Raw genomic sequence first — 15,928 nt, 5'->3', positions numbered from 1 at the left:
CCTCCCATCTCTTGTGCTTTGTGTGTATACACACCCTGTCAACTATGAGTTCCCATCAAGTACAGTGTACACAGAGACCCTTGTTCTCCAGCATTGGAGGTACTGGTACTGGACCAAGGTTTTCGTTGTGTAAATCAGTTTGAGGTATTTTGATTAAACAACATGAACCATGGGAGCACAGTATACTGCCACAATGTGTGACACAATGCTTAAAAAAACATTATACCTTAAAGGTCCCATGACATGGTGCTCTTTGGATGCTTTTATATAGACCTTAGTGGTCCCCTAATACTGTATCTGAAGTTTCTTTCCAAAAATTCAGCCTTGGTGCAGAATTACAGCCACTAGAGCCAGTCCCACAATGAGCTTTACTTAGTATGTGCCATTTCTGTGTCTGTAGGCCTAGCTATTGAGGAGGAGAGAGGGGGGGGGCAAGGTGGAGAGTGGGGGTGTGGCCTTGACCAACTGCCACTTTGCTAGTTTGAAAGCCATCAAGCTTCTCTCTCTCTCTCATGGGTGGGCCAAATTCTCTGGGCGGGCAAAGCAGAGAAAGGGGAGGTAACCTTGCTCCTTATGACCTCCTAGAGCTCAACAGTCCCGCCCCTCCTCTGAGAGACCTTGGGTTCCGGAAGTAAATTCTCCATTAATTTCTCCCATTGACGTCTGGAAAAATCCGTACATAAAGAGTTTTAGACCATGCCTTAGGCTAACCAGATGGTACGTGACACATAAGCATACAACGTACCACTTCGAGTGAAAAAACTAACAGAAAATCAAAAAAAAGTCAAAGGTACAAACTGTGTATATATCGTCATTTCAGAGCGAAGGAACTACTCATCTCATAAACCACCGCGCACCACTGAATAAAGGAAGCTACGTTAGTTTAGCTAACAGCTAATTTGGCTAACCACTAGCTGAGACAGCATGTAATAACTTTAAAAGACCCTCAAAATAAAACCTGAAAATAACCGTTAAAATATATAACAGCTGTTACATCAGCTGTAGCCTGCTTTCCCCAGTTTTTAGTTTGAGTTTACGTTATTGTAGACTGAATCAAGCTGTCAGCTAGCAGTTAGCCGAATTAGCTGTTAGCTAAACTAACGTTAGCTTCCTGGCGGAGGCTAACGGCAGAAGCGTGGAACAGATCGTGATTCGTGCAGTGTCGTAAATCCTCGTGACGAATCGTGCAGGCAGCTCCCCCTCCTCCCCCTCCTCATCAGCATGAGTTCCACCAATCAGAGGCTTCGCTGTGGGATTGTGGGATTGTTCAGGATTATGAGTAATGAAGTACTTATCCAAGACCGTGAATAAAAGTCTTTTATTTCAAAACAAGGTTGGTGCCCCATGATTTTTGGCGTCTATATGAGCATATAGAATCCCTTAGTCACGTAGGCATGCTGGTTTTAAGTCTACCATCGACGGTTACCATTTTATGGCTTATACTCCAATTTGTCAATGGAGAAATTGCATTGTATTTTTACTTCCGAAACCCGCTGTGGGCAGGGCTGTTGAGCTCTATAAGGAGCAAGATTCCAGATTGGCCCATCTGAGCTTTCATTTTCTCAAAGGGAGAGCAGGATACCCAAGGCACGGTTTACACCTATCGTCATTTCTAGGCACTGGGAGACCATAGGCAGGCTGGGGGAACGCATATTAATGTTAAAAAAAACTCATAAAGTGAAATTCTCATGCCATGGGACCTTTAAGAAAGAAAGGCACTGCACACTGAGGTACAAAAAAGTCAAAAGGGAAATACAGTGAACCTGGGCCTTTTGGAGGGTCATAGGGGTCTGATGCTCTGGGGCAATTACCCTCTGTGACTGTTTGTTAATCCAACATGGATACATCTCATATACAGTACATAATTTAAAAGCTATTTCCATTTGACTGTATTGTTTATATTTCTGGTTAATGTTATATTAAAAAACAATTGGGTAGTTTGATAAGAAAAAGTGAAATGCACAGATGTTACCATCTGCATAAAATGTGCAGAATGCAATTAATAAAATGTAGAAAAAGTCATTTATATTATATTATAATGAGCAAATTAAGGCTTAAGAAAATAGAAAAAAGCGGATTGAAAGCAAGTAGGCTATGTACTACAGCGGAGTGATTAGTTAGTAGTTAAAAGCTGGATGTGGAACATGGAGTATGACATATCGAACAATATGGGACATGAAAATGAAGAACAAAATGAGGCTATTAACTTTAAAAAAAAATATAAAACAGAGTGAGTGTTGTAAAGCAGTTCTGAGAATTATGTAAGTAGGCCTACAAATACATTTATGCAGGTTTGTTTTTTATCAGGGCTTGTAACTTGTATTTCAATCTCCCTAGAGCCACTACAGATCTATTGGTTAACTGATATATAGGCCTAATTGAAAATACTAGTAATAATTGGTTTAAAATAGGCAACAAAAGTGGGTAAAATCTCCCATGAATCACGTCAAGAGTAATTGTATTGCTTTAAAAGAGCACTGCCCTGCTATAAACACAAACAATTATGTATGAGACACATCGACAATGTGTTTACAGCTGTCTAACGTCTAACTGCATTCATTATTATTACAGGTGAAATGGTTAAAGCGTGTCAAAGTCTGACAAACTCCATTTTCTTCAGTTGTCGCCTGGCTCGCGCCGTTTCATTGGCTAAAAAGAATTGTGATGGCATTACGTCACTTCCTGTTCAAAGCTGCATGATGGCGGTGTCCATGACAGCACTGGCACATTGACTTCGCCTGGAGTTGTGCAGCTCACCCTCTCCATAAACTACTCTGGGGACATTTGTCAGTGGATGACCTTAAGCGAAACCATCGTCACTGAATATTTAATGAACTGAATCGCAGGTAAACAGCTTACTTCGCTCAAATAACTCCGCATTGCTAATATTGCATGTAACGTTACATTAGCTACGTGCCTGCTGGGGACCACAGCTAGCTGTTAGCTAATTGTGTACGCAAGGTTACACAGGGACACGGATTTGTTTTTACACATTAGCTAACGTTACTTGCTTCATTGGCACTTACGACTTCTGAAATATAACTTAAATTCATGTCGTCCTCTATGTTTTAGATCATGGCGCTCCACAGACTGTCCTTCAGGCTGCGGCAAACGGTAAGATCACTGTTGGAGAAGCTGCGGATACATTACCTGGACAGTATATAAAGAATATTCTTTCTTTCTTTTTTTTTAGTGTGTGCATTACATGGTCCCAACATTTGCAGTATGTGGGCATTGGCAGTAGGTTAATTTACATGCCTACCAGTAAACTTACATAAACATGAATTACTATTCATAAGTACTATAGCTTATATAGTTGGTTTACAGCATATACTTCCTAATAAGCTACCTTGTAGTTTTAGTTATCGTTATTACACTCGTTTAAAAAAACGTGTTTTAAAAAATATTAAGCAAACCAAAATTCATAACAGACTGTTATTTAGAACATGTACAATTCAGAGCAATGCTGTATGCCACCCTGACCAGAGCACAGAGGTATCCATGTGCTCAGTAAAGATTCAGCATCCAACCTTAGGTTGTAGACACTCACTGCTTTCATTCAGTCCCAGAGGACAGAAAGCATCACCTGTGTGATGTTCTGTTCAGCGCAATATTCGGGTAAATCCTATCCTGTAAATGCCTGCCAGATATCCAAGTATGGTCAACATGACAGATGAATGTAGATTACAGTTCATGTTTACGTACGAGCTGTTTGACTTTTGCTGAAGGCTCTCCATCAGTGTATTACGTGGTTGTACTGTATAATTAATTTGTTAGGTTTATATCTGATGCGGTCTGTTTTGACACACATCAGTGTTCTGTTTGGATTATTTTTCTTTTGCCTCTGTATGTATTATAAATACTGTATTGTAAGCCAATGTGGGCTAGGCACCTTTGGAAGTATATTAACACTTGAATAAAAGTATTCACTCAATTAAACTTTTGCAGGTAACACATGTAAGGTCCCTTCATACCAGTGGATGTGGGCAACAACAACAACAACAGCAGCAGCAGGAGGCTGTGGCTGTGGAGTCAGAACCTGAGCCCTTCTCAGTTTTCAGAGCACAGGAGAATGATCCGGTAAGCAAATCTGACTTAACCAGTGCAAATGTTGTCATTATGCCAACAGGCAGGGGGAAACACGGCACAGGTGCCCAGTTGCAGCACATTTGTATTTGTAGCAGCAAGTGTCTGTACATGTGTATGATTTCAGCTGGTGAGCTCACTGTTTGTCTCTTTCCAGGCATGTCAGTCAGAGAAACATATGGGACAGTATTACACCCTGCCGTCTGCACAAATCCGCACTCTGTTCCCTCACGGCCTCCCTTGGCGCTATCAACAACAGGTATGTGCTTATATCAATCACTTCATGCACATTATTTTAAACATACTAGCTCAAAGATAATATTTTGTGACTTGATCAGTTTTTTTTGGTCAAATGTACCATGAAGACAAATTGTCATGTACGGTTTTTAGGTGAAGACGTTTAACGAAGCCTGTGTGATGGTGAGGCAGCCAGCTCTAGAGGTCATATCTTACCTGAAGAAAACCGACTACAGCAAGCCTTCTCTGCGATATTTATTCTGTATCCTTCAAAACACATGCTCACACTCCCAGTCAAACACACTGTTCTTCTCTTGATGCTTCTGAATAAACATGTTGTTAACCTTATCAAGTTGTTCAGATGGGTTGAAGGGCAGTGGTAAGACAATGTCTCTCTGTCACACGGTCCACTTCTGCTACACACAAGGATGGCTGGTGCTGCATGTTCCTGATGGTGAGATAAACACAAATCACACACACCAACTGTTACCACTGTACAGAACGTGAACTTCTGTGTTTTTTTTATATTGCAGCTCACCTCTGGGTGAAAAACTGTAAAGAGCTGCTGCCCTCATCTTATAACACCTCTCGCTTTGATCAGCCGTTACAAGCCACTGAATGGTTACGCAACTTCAGAATCACCAATGAGCACTTCCTTTCAAAGGTAAGGATTTTTCTGCAGTGTGCCTTTTTTAAACATCAGTCGTCAAACAATATACATTTTATGGGCTGCAATTTTTCAATATGAATTTTATGGCTCTTGAGTACACATAGTCAAAATGAAGGCTCGTGGAGTATTACAAAATGTTTCACATTATTAACAAGCATTGAGGCATTTATAGACTATAAATGGGCCTTGACTGAATCTTCACAGCGGTTTAGGTCACATGCTGATATACATAAAGCAATTAAACTGCTTCATGACACCACCTGAATTTACCAGCAAGCACAGTGTCTTTGCATGGTGCAATAGCAATATAATATATATAATATAATATATATATATATACATCAGTATGATGTGGTTTGAAATGTATTATTTCAGGGATACATTTGAATGTACTGTATTGAGGATGGAGCATCCTAATGGGATACTTTGCTATTTTAAACCAGCTCTGTGTCACCTTTTGTGTGGCAGTGTGTAGATGAACCGTGTTTGGCTTTCCTCCGTGGCGCCAGTGCACGGAGCTCCCAGTGGAGCGTTTTTAGCTTTGTGTGAAAAAACACTGGACACCTAGTTCAGGACCAGATCCATATAAACATGGTCAGTGAAACTGTACTGTTTCTTTCCCAGATAAAGACAAAGCAGCGCTATGTGTGGACAAAGAGAGAGTTCACTGAGGAGGGAAGTGCACTAGGAGAGCTGGTGGATCAGGTGAGTTTTCTCACCTTTCATTTGTGTTCATTGGAGATATGGTTTATCTCCAATCTCTCACCCTCTGGGACATTTTCATCATTTTGTTGTATTTTCTATTTGTTCCCTACTCATTCCTTTTTCTGCTCTAGCGATTTCCCCACAGGGGATCATTAAAGTTTCATCTTTCACCTTGTCTTTGCATAGCGGTGATCATTAGCCAATGAACTGAGCATGGGGATGGATCAGCACGATATTTTTGTACTACACTCACTGACAAAGGTGGAAAAAAGCAGTAGATTTATATTCAGCCTGTACATTTTCACCTCTTGCAATCAGTCATCTTGCTCTGTATCATTTGCTCCATAATAGGGAAACTGCTGACATAGCGCTGCCCTATTCACAAACTAATTTTGGTCACCACTGGCGTCACTGTGAGCTTGTTGTACGCTGTAATTAGATCAGATATTAATAGCCAGCCTTCTGACAGCACATTATTAGACAAAAAAATCAAATCAGTTTCAAACCTCCTGCTAAAGGGAATCTGCATTGAACTGTTGGATGTTTACAGGCTTAATACTAAAGAAATGGGGCATGAAATTACTGTTTGCTCTGACACATAGTTGCTCAGATTTTGATCCACAAAGTTATGTGTTTGTTACCATTTTAAATCAAGCAGCAGAACCAGAGATATTGTCTTCTTTTATTCCACACATCTAAACCTGGCACCTACATTACCCAGAATGTAGTCTTGCATTGCCAGACCTTTCTCCACAGCGCTGGGGAGGAAGCTCTGGCCCTTCCACACAACATTCCTGGATTGGAGAAAAACGTCCTCTGGTCTATTGGCATTTATTTAAACCAATCGCAATCGTCTTGGACGGCACTAAGCTCTGGACGCAGTAGGCATGGCTCTTCAAAATGTTCACGGGAAGGAACTTGTTTTGGTGGAACATTTGCACCATGCAAAAGGAAACACCACATACAGTATTAAATGAAGTTAACCTGTTCACACAATACGGTAACGTGAGCTATTTAAATTAGCTGGATACATGGTTAAACATAATTTGCTCTTACCAGTGTATCGCCGTGTGAATTTTGTTCATAGCAAATCCCCGCCAATCGGTCCCAAAACGTCCCAGTTAGAGAGTAAATATATTCTTTGTAAATCTTTACAATCATTCACCAAACAAACCAAGCAGGCCTGCATTGTTGCACGATCCAAATTTTCATTAAAAGTTGCCATTTTCAGCCTGTAACGTTACTCAGAGGTTCTGGTTAATGTTGCTCGATCCGATCGGAGTTTAAAGTTAACTCAAAGAAAACGGAAAGTGAGGGACATCCGATGGCGCGGGAACTATCCCGTAAATGAACGGTCGTCGATATAGACTACCCACAATGCAACACCACAGACGACAATTCAGTTGGTGATTTGGGTGTGTTATGCGCATGGCGGCAAATGTATGAGCTGCTATATATTATATTATACAGCCTTTTTCACAAGACCTGTAAACGGACCTGGATGTGTAAAATCGATGGAGATGACCTTTAATTGCTTATAATTTCCCGTCATAAGACATTGTCATCAGGCATCTGATGGTGTTTCCTTTGCCGTAGGGTATATCTCGTGTGAAGAGCAGCAGTGATGTGGTGGGGGCGGTGATGAAGGAGCTGAGGCTGCAGAGTGGGCAGCCAGAGTCCGACTTCCGCCTGGCCGTGGCTGTGGATGGTGTCAACGCCCTGTGGGGAAGATCCACCATCAAGAAGGAGGATAAGAGTGCTGTGAGGAAACACATTCACAATCATGTCACGCCTCATATTTGTCTTTATGCTTCTTTTTCAGTTTCCACTGATAAGACGTCTTACGTGTCTCTCTTTCTTACTGTTACCAGGTGGATCCGGAGGAGCTCACTTTGGTTTATAACCTGAAGAAGCTGATGACGAACGACTGGGTGAGAAGAACGCAGTAAAGGCGATGACCACAGTTTCATGAGAATGTTATAGTTCAGTTTTTGTTACCATTAACATTTACTCTTTGTCTCAGACTGGAGGCGCCATCATCACCACTGTGTCTCAGACGGGGTCTCTCTACACTTCAAAATCTGCCTACTTGCCTCAAGAGCTGCTGGGAGAGGTCAGAGATCATTTTATTGTACTTTATAATCTGTAGCCCTTGTGATTATTATTTCCTTCTCTTCTCTAACTTTGATCTTTAGTAGGGAACTTGCAAACCTGGCCTCAAGACTGCATCACTCCCATCCTCAGGACTCATGTGCAGAATTTTTTTTTTTTTTCAGATTTACGTAAATTGATAAACACAAGACATAATTTGTTGTTGCTTTGTGGCGAGAATCTCAACCTTTTGTTGTCTTTGAGCAACAAAACAGCTAGTAGATCCAGTTATATTGCCAGTGTACAGATTACTTGTGACATTTGTCAACGAAGGGTTGCTAAACAGAAACCTAATCATTATTGAATCCTCAAATGTCAGTACTGTCACCATCCCATCTACCTTGTTCATTTCGTTCTACGTTAAAGCTGTACCCGTTTGCAGTGTCCTACCAGTGGTTGTGTTGTTGCAGTGGGCTGTAATATTATTTATAGCGGTCGTATTTATCCAATGTCTGCGTGTCATTAGATCAATTTCCTAATGGACCAGTAAATCCATCATTGTCACCGACCTCTTCCATTTATGCTGGACAACAATTGAACTGTAAAACTAGAAGTAGGCTCATATAAAATTCTTGTCTCACTCACAAATAAAAAAATGTTGATGTTATAATTGTAAATGGTAATCATTTATCCTTCTGTTTTGGACCACTGACCATGAGACTTAAAAACAATGTACTAAAATATGCATTATTACACATAACTTCTCTGTGTATTTAAATTATACAATTATGAATATCTCTATTTGTTTGAATATTATAACATGGCCTGTGTTGTATTAGATATGAGGATATGCATGTCTGTATTTTGCAATTAATGTGAGCTAGTAATCTAAATGGTGTTTATCGTGTTTGTGATATCTGAACATGCTGTTTTAAAGACAGGTTTGATGTGCAGCATGTTGACTTCCTGTCTGTGTTTTGCTCATCAGAGGGGGTTTGACAGCATGGACCCGTTCATCCCGGTGTCGGTGCCCAACTACAGCGAGAAGGAGTTTGAGAGCTGTTACCTCTACTTTATGGACCGCCAGTGGCTGCAGCATCCACAAAGTGAGTGATGACACTGTGGATGCTTTTCTTTAAAAAAGAAAAAAAAGAAAGTCAATCAAGTGATGCTGTTTTAGAAACTTAAATGTATTATTTTTCCCTCGTCAGGTCGAACAGAGGAAGGAAAGAAAGAAATCATCTTTTTAAGCAACAGAAATCCATCAATGTTGGACAGGATTTGTGCCTTCCTATGAAGTTAGAAGAAGACACAAATCTCACACACACACACACATACAAATATCAGTGTCCTAGAAATACATAAATATACAAATGTCCATGTCTGTAATATCTGTAAATTATGATGCATGTGTGTTACTTTGATAATAAAATGTTAAATAAAGTAAAAACAGAACTTGTGTCGTTTGTGTTTCAGTTCAAATCCACTGTAAATAAATTCTTTTGTTTTAAACTCATATTTGAGAGGTGCCATGTTTTAGATTATGTATTCATCCTTTATGTAGCCTGGATGGTCCTTCGGATAAAGATCTCTTCCCCCAGCACATGCAGTTTCACATAAAAAAAATTAAAAATACAAAATCACGTTACAACACATAGTACAAGGAGAGAGTCATAGAGGCCATACCAGCAGCGACATCCAAACACGTTCCAGTCAAGTCAAGAATTATGCAAAACCTCAACATGTTTCCTTCAGGGCAGCTTGTCAAATACCTTTAAATGTGTTCAAAGAAGGGAGTACTTTTAAGCTAATGATCATTTGCAGTTCATTTCATACCTAGGGTGCATAAAAAGTGTTACCAAGCTCGGAGTGCACCCTGGGGACCTGTGTTGAAAAAAAAAAAAAAAAATCCTATTTGTAGATTGAAAACATAAAAGGCAGTTCCTTTATGGCGCAGCACCACCTGGCTGCGGTCCAGATTATTGCACTGATCACGTGATAGCTTTCCAAAATCACATGACCAAAAAATCGAATCGCCAAAACAAACAAGGTGGCCCGAGGAGGAGACGCTGGTATGGCAGATTGGACAAAGTTAAGCTGACGGTGGAGTGTGAATATTTTTAAATGAACCCGCGGGACATGCCAGAGTTTGTATCAGGATCCTCTGAGGTGAGATAGCCTTCTTAAGTGCTCTGAATGACATGTACAAACAAATGTGTGTGTCAGCTAAATAAATGGAGCAGTTGGGTCTTTGTTAACTTGTATTTTACAGTGCTGCCTGACTCTGATTCAACCCGTGTTTCATCGAATTGGAACACTGTAGCCTAATTTCTATAATTCTTTGTTTCTAGATAAAATGGCGTTGTCATTGCCGTCATCTGTTCTTCTGGCCCTTGTTTTCCTCACAGCTGAATTGACCCTCTCTACAGGTAACACAACACCGGTTGCAATTGTCCCAATGCTTGTATACTCTTGCATGTAAAGTTAATCATGCATAACTTCTGTTCACTAATACAGACAGAAAAAAAACATGTTTCTATGACTTCTTCTCCTTCCAGGAAGCAATACATGTGTTGCCATAAACTTTGGCCATGACTCAGTGGTGTGTGAGTGTAATTCAACCTACTGTGACAGTGTTGGATCAGTCACCTTGCCCCCACTGGGCCACTACTCCTCCTACCTGACCAGCATGGCCGGCAACAGACTGGAGGCGGGCCGGGGTCAGGTCCAGGTGAACAGCACCGGCACAGGTGAGTGATGATGTGGGCTTCTGCTGGGGCGTCTGTCTGTGACGCTGGAGCATCTCTCTCATCTCTTTATGTGTCTCTTCCAGGGCTCAGGTTGACTATCGTTCCCTACCAGAAGTACCAAAAGATCAAGGGATTCGGTGGAGCTATGACAGACGCAGCAGCTGTTAACATCCTGTCTCTTTCTGCTGGTGCACAGGACCAGCTGCTGCGACAGTACTTTTCCCTTGAAGGTACACTCCGTAAAAGGAACCATTTGAAAAAGCCCAATGTGCAATAGTATGGCAATAGCTCGGAAAAGCATAATGTGACCATAAATTCCAGGAATATATGAATATTTGTGTATTTTACATGTAAAAACACAGCAACTAGTGTTTTTCAAATAGCAACGGTTGGTTCAACATATTGAAAAATAAAATAACACGTGTTCTGTGAGAGGTGTCTATATGTGTAGGTTAGTTTGTTTCCCCCAATGACAGAATCATCATCCGCATCCATGTCGTACATAAGGATAAGAATAATTTGGACAACAGAAATGTGTAAAGAAAAATAACACAATAGCAGTACAAAAATATAGATACATTTTGTGATCAACTGTTTTTATTGATTATTATGTGCACATAGCAAAAAGGAAACGGATAGAATCTCATAAAAATTAGAAAAAGTTCGCCAAATGATGATATTGAATCATCGCCCAGCCTCTTTCGTTATTGATGCTGTGTCTGTGGCAGGTATTGGCTACAGCGTGGTGCGTGTCCCCATGGCCAGCTGTGACTTCTCCACCCGTCTGTACACGTATGCTGACACACCTGGAGACTACAACCTGGACAATTTCACACTGGCCCCCGAGGACATCAAAATGAAGGTCTCTCTCTTCTCTGACTCTGAGACATACACATGCCCATCACTCCATAACTCTAATCTCTCCTCCTCCTCTTCTTCCTCTTAGATCCCTCTCCTGCAGCGTGCTCAGGCCTTATCTCCTCGCCCCCTGTCTCTGCTGGCCAGCGCCTGGAGTGCCCCCGCATGGATGAAAACTAACGGTGCTCTCATAGGAAAGGGCTCCCTGAAGGGCCAGCCTGGGGGCAAGGAGCACAAAACCTGGGCTCAGTACTATATCAGGTGACATTTGGGGCTTTACTTTAATGCAGAGATCTTCAACAGGGGGTCCGGGAACCCTAGGGGGTCTTCAGAGTTACTGCAGGGGGGCTGCCAAATTATGATATAATGTATAATAATTTGTATAATGTTTTCCTAAGGATTCACTCTGCCACACGTATGCTTAACATTAAAACATGATTTATAAAATCATGGCAAGAATTTTAATTTTATTAGCTTAGTATTCTATGTACCAAAATGTATGTTAAAAGGCTTTAGGCCACCCACACGCTATTTTAGGCACAGTTTTAATATTCATCTTCATTTTTATACAATATATGTAGTAGGGGAGATCCCTGATTTGTCTCTCTGAGTTAAGGGGTCCTTGGCTTAAAAAACGTTGAAGACCCCTGCCTTAATGCAATGTCAAATACAAAGGGAACTTATTCTGATCATCGCTTTTTTTCTTTTCTCTCAGGTTCCTTGAGGAATATGCTAAATATAACTTGACCTTCTGGGCTTTGACCACAGGGAATGAGCCCTCTGCAGGACAGATGACAAACTACAGGTCTCTTCTCACATTATATTACCAAGAATTAACCATCATCGTGGCTCCTATATTTCACAACCGACTGAGAAGTATCTTACTGCAGTTTCCAGGCACTTGGCTTCACTCCTGAGGAGCAGAGGGACTGGGTGGCTCTGGACCTGGGCCCTGCCCTGCACGCTTCTTCACACCCACGCACACACATCCTCATACTGGATGACAGCCGCCTGCTGCTGCCTCACTGGGCTAAAGTGGTGAGTCCAAGGACGGAGATATAGTGGGCAATGTCATGGTAAACTTTGTTATACCTAAGACTTCTCTGGTGGTGCAGGCAAGAAATTAGGAATTTCAATATAAATCAGTATATGAAAAGAAAATAGATTGACCAATACTAAAAGATCTTAACATGATAACTTAAGATATAATGTATGATTCAATACAAGCTGCATTCAACACAATAAAGGAGATAGATTTAGATGCTGGGGGAAAGCTAAAACAAGTGTAGTTAGCTGCCATTTACTCTGTAGTGAAGCAGGTGCAGGAATAAAGGACTTTTTATATCTTCCAGTCTCACATCTTTATCCTCTGGAGGAAAGAGTGTAACATTACCAATGTATCAGATTGGAATCAACTGGAAGAAAGGAGTTTGTTTTGTGTAGTAGCCGAGAGAGGTTTTTGTTTTTCATGAAGAAGCTCCCAAACCACACCAGGGACAGACATGATGGAGTCAAGGACAAGATAAGGCTCTGGTTCACCAAGTTTAATTCAAGAATCTTTAAGACTTTTTATTACCACATAGAATGCAATTTAATACTGGTTTCAAAAGATGAGAGTATCATGGAAAACCAGTAGGAGCGATATGGCCTAGAATTATATATTATTTAGGTTAATGCAGCATTTACCAATAATTTCCAGTGTTATAATCCATTACATTAACGTAGCATAGACCCGGATAAGCCGCATAAAATGCAAGAATGGAATAACCAATAAAAATGACAATTGAAGTTAATTTAGGTTTTTGCTAAAATTAACACTTGTCCCATGAGTTCCCTGGCTACTGTAACTAGTGTTTGCTACAGGTCTGATGGAGCTGAACAGAACAGCCTCCTGCGCCCACAATCTAGAAGAGTATTAGTAAATTACTTTTTAATACCATACAAGGCGTTTTTTTTTGTTGAAGAAAGTAAGTGCAATGCTTTTTATTACTTTTCAGTACCTGTTTTTTCCCCCTTCTCCCTCCAGGTTCTAAATGACATTCATGCAGGAAGGTACATTCATGGCGTTGCAGTTCACTGGTACATGGACAGCCTTGTCCCAGCAGAGATAAGCCTGGGAGTCACCCATCATCTCTACCCAGAGTATTACCTGTTTGGCACAGAGGCGTGCTCTGGCTGGAGCCCACTAGACAGAGGGGTGAAGCTGGGTAGCTGGGACAGAGCTGAACAGTACGCACATGATATTATAGAGGTACGTTATTTTGCATGAGGCTTGTTCAGTCAGATCCACTGTGACACATGTGAGATTTGACAAGCTCTGAGCTGTTTGTGAAAGGTGAATCACCTCCCTCGATGCTGCAGTGCAGGTTTACAAGTTGCACTCTGCTGCACACACTATTCAGAAATTGCCTGCAGGCTATCAAAGCAAGCTAGAACTGGTGTTTTGTTTCTACTTTCTTCACTCTCTCTCAAATGAAATTGGACTCTCCCCCCTTTCTATCTATTTTGCATGGGTGCATTCAGACTCTAGACATTTTAAAGGTCCCATGACATGGTGCTCTTTGGATTCTTTTATATAGACCTTAGTGGTCCCCTAATACTGTATCTGAAGTCTCTTTCCCAAAATTCAGCCTTGGTGCAGAATTACAGCCACTAGAGCCAGTCCCACAATGAGCTTTCCTTAGGATGTGCCATTTCTGTGTCTGTAGCTATTGAGGAGGAGAGGGGGGGTGGCCGTGGCCTTGAACAACTGCCACTTTGCTTGTTTGAAAGCCATTATGTCTCTCTCTCTCTTTCATGGGTGGGCCAAATTCTCTGGGCGGGCAAAGCAGAGAAAGGGGAGGTAACCTTGCTCCTTATGACCTCATAAAGAGCAAGATTCCAGATCGGCCCATCTGAGCTTTCATTTTCTCAAAGGCAGAGCAGGATACCCAGGGCTCGGTTTACACCTATCGCCATTTCTAGCCACTGGGGGTCCATAGGTAGGCTGGGGAAACGCATATTAATAGCTGCGTTCAAGATGAACTGAGCCTCGCCTGTACACAAATCTAACCGGCATGCATTGGGCGGCGATTGCCGGTGATCGATTCTGCGCAGATCTGGCTCATCTCGATCGAGCCTAGTGTTAAAAAACCTCATGAAGTGAAATGTTCATGCCATGGGACCTTTAAGAATCAGAAGGGATTTGTTTATGTAGCTGTGCTGTCCTTGTGACATTATACAAAACACCAGGCACCGGTCCAGTGGATTCATTTAAACAAAACAACCCCTCTTACTACAAAGTTGCAAAGCACAGACTAGATGCCAAACTGTGGGTGTTTTCTCCATGGCAGGACTTAAATCATTATGTGGTCGGGTGGACTGACTGGAATCTGGCGTTGGACCAGACTGGTGGGCCAAACTGGGTTAAAAACTTTGTGGACAGCCCTGTTATAGTGGATGCGCAGCGTGATGTCTTCTACAAGCAGCCACATTTCTACAGCATGGCCCACTTCAGGTAGCAAACTGGCTCTCGTGATTTTTTTTTTTTTTTTTTTTTTACCTGTTCCATCATTACATGGAGGCAGTCTAATGAAATCAACACAAATCACCCTTTTCCACAGCAAGTTCCTGTGGGAAGGGTCTCAGAGAGTGGGTGTGACCGCCAGTCGGGAAACAGAACTGGAATACTCTGCCTTCATCAGACCAGATGGCTCAGTAGTGCTCATCATACTCAACAGGTACGTGAAATGTGTTTTTTGTGCAAATGACAGGAAATGTATTCTATTACATTGTGCGTTTGTGTTTTGTAGGTCATCATCAATGATCCAGTTTGAGGTATGGCATCCCGCTGTGGGCTACATCTCCTCCACTGCACCGGCTCATTCATTGCTCACACTTGCTTGGAACACACACTGATCATTAATAAAGGTTCACATTTGTTCCACCATCAATAATTTTTCTACGCACATTCCAAAATGCCACAAAAAGTAACTGTTTCCTGTTGGAACCTTCTCATTACCAAAGTGGTTACTTTGAGTGCTTTGTCGGTATTGAGCAACTCAGACGCACATTTTCTAATTACCGGTGCAAGATTCATTTATTTTTAAATTCCGTGCTTTTATGCACAGCTTTAGTGATTTAAGTGGTCACTTTATTTTATTTTTGGTCACTTTATGTATTTTGTTAATCTTGGCAAACTAAAATAAGAACCTTACCTCATTTGATTTTCATTCAAAAGCCTAAAATGCTTTTTTTATGCACTGATTCCTATCAGGAATGGTACCTGAAAGTAATGAATGTATCAGTTCACCAGAATGACCTGTACTGAAGCGTAACTGGTGCCTTGATTTCCCGCTAATGATGAAGTGTTGTCACACCATCTTATCAAGAAATCATATAAATAATGTACAGAAATTAAAATGCCTTCTGCTGTTGCTATTTAATTTTAAATAAAGTGCATTTTGTTTCAAAATATTAAATTTTTTGAGTATCTTTGGGTGCAGAGAGAATTTATATAATGTAATCGGGTTGTGAACAATATAAATTCAAC

At 41.2% G+C, this 15,928-nt stretch overlaps 2 protein-coding genes across 2 annotated transcripts; both read left to right on the top strand.

Moving 5' to 3' along the window:
• Nucleotides 1-2,627: 2,627 nt before the first annotated feature.
• Nucleotides 2,628-9,120, top strand: dap3 (death associated protein 3). Its single transcript, XM_028581469.1, has 13 exons — nt 2,628-2,846; nt 3,073-3,114; nt 3,949-4,080; nt 4,244-4,345; nt 4,477-4,585; nt 4,685-4,777; nt 4,857-4,987; nt 5,618-5,698; nt 7,295-7,459; nt 7,570-7,629; nt 7,722-7,811; nt 8,778-8,895; nt 9,001-9,120. Exons 2-13 carry the CDS (start codon nt 3,076-3,078, stop codon nt 9,084-9,086), a joined length of 1,206 nt encoding a protein of 401 aa, XP_028437270.1. The 5' UTR covers nt 2,628-2,846; nt 3,073-3,075; the 3' UTR covers nt 9,087-9,120.
• A 643-nt stretch (nt 9,121-9,763) lies between these two features.
• On the top strand, nt 9,764-15,852 carry gba1 (glucosylceramidase beta 1). The gene is made up of 12 exons (XM_028579509.1): nt 9,764-9,958; nt 10,141-10,218; nt 10,348-10,539; nt 10,623-10,769; nt 11,268-11,401; nt 11,486-11,658; nt 12,113-12,202; nt 12,288-12,435; nt 13,424-13,648; nt 14,730-14,893; nt 15,000-15,116; nt 15,189-15,852. The coding sequence occupies exons 2-12, from the start codon at nt 10,146-10,148 to the stop codon at nt 15,292-15,294; spliced, it is 1,569 nt and encodes a 522-aa protein (XP_028435310.1). The 5' UTR covers nt 9,764-9,958; nt 10,141-10,145; the 3' UTR covers nt 15,295-15,852.
• The last annotated feature ends 76 nt before the right edge of the window (nt 15,853-15,928 follow it).

The sequence above is a fragment of the Perca flavescens genome, chromosome 6 (genome assembly GCF_004354835.1).
Source record: "Perca flavescens isolate YP-PL-M2 chromosome 6, PFLA_1.0, whole genome shotgun sequence".
NCBI classification, from domain to species: domain Eukaryota; kingdom Metazoa; phylum Chordata; class Actinopteri; order Perciformes; family Percidae; genus Perca; species Perca flavescens.
Note: the sequence above shows the minus strand (reverse complement) of the source record. Positions and strands in the feature narration are given on the sequence as shown.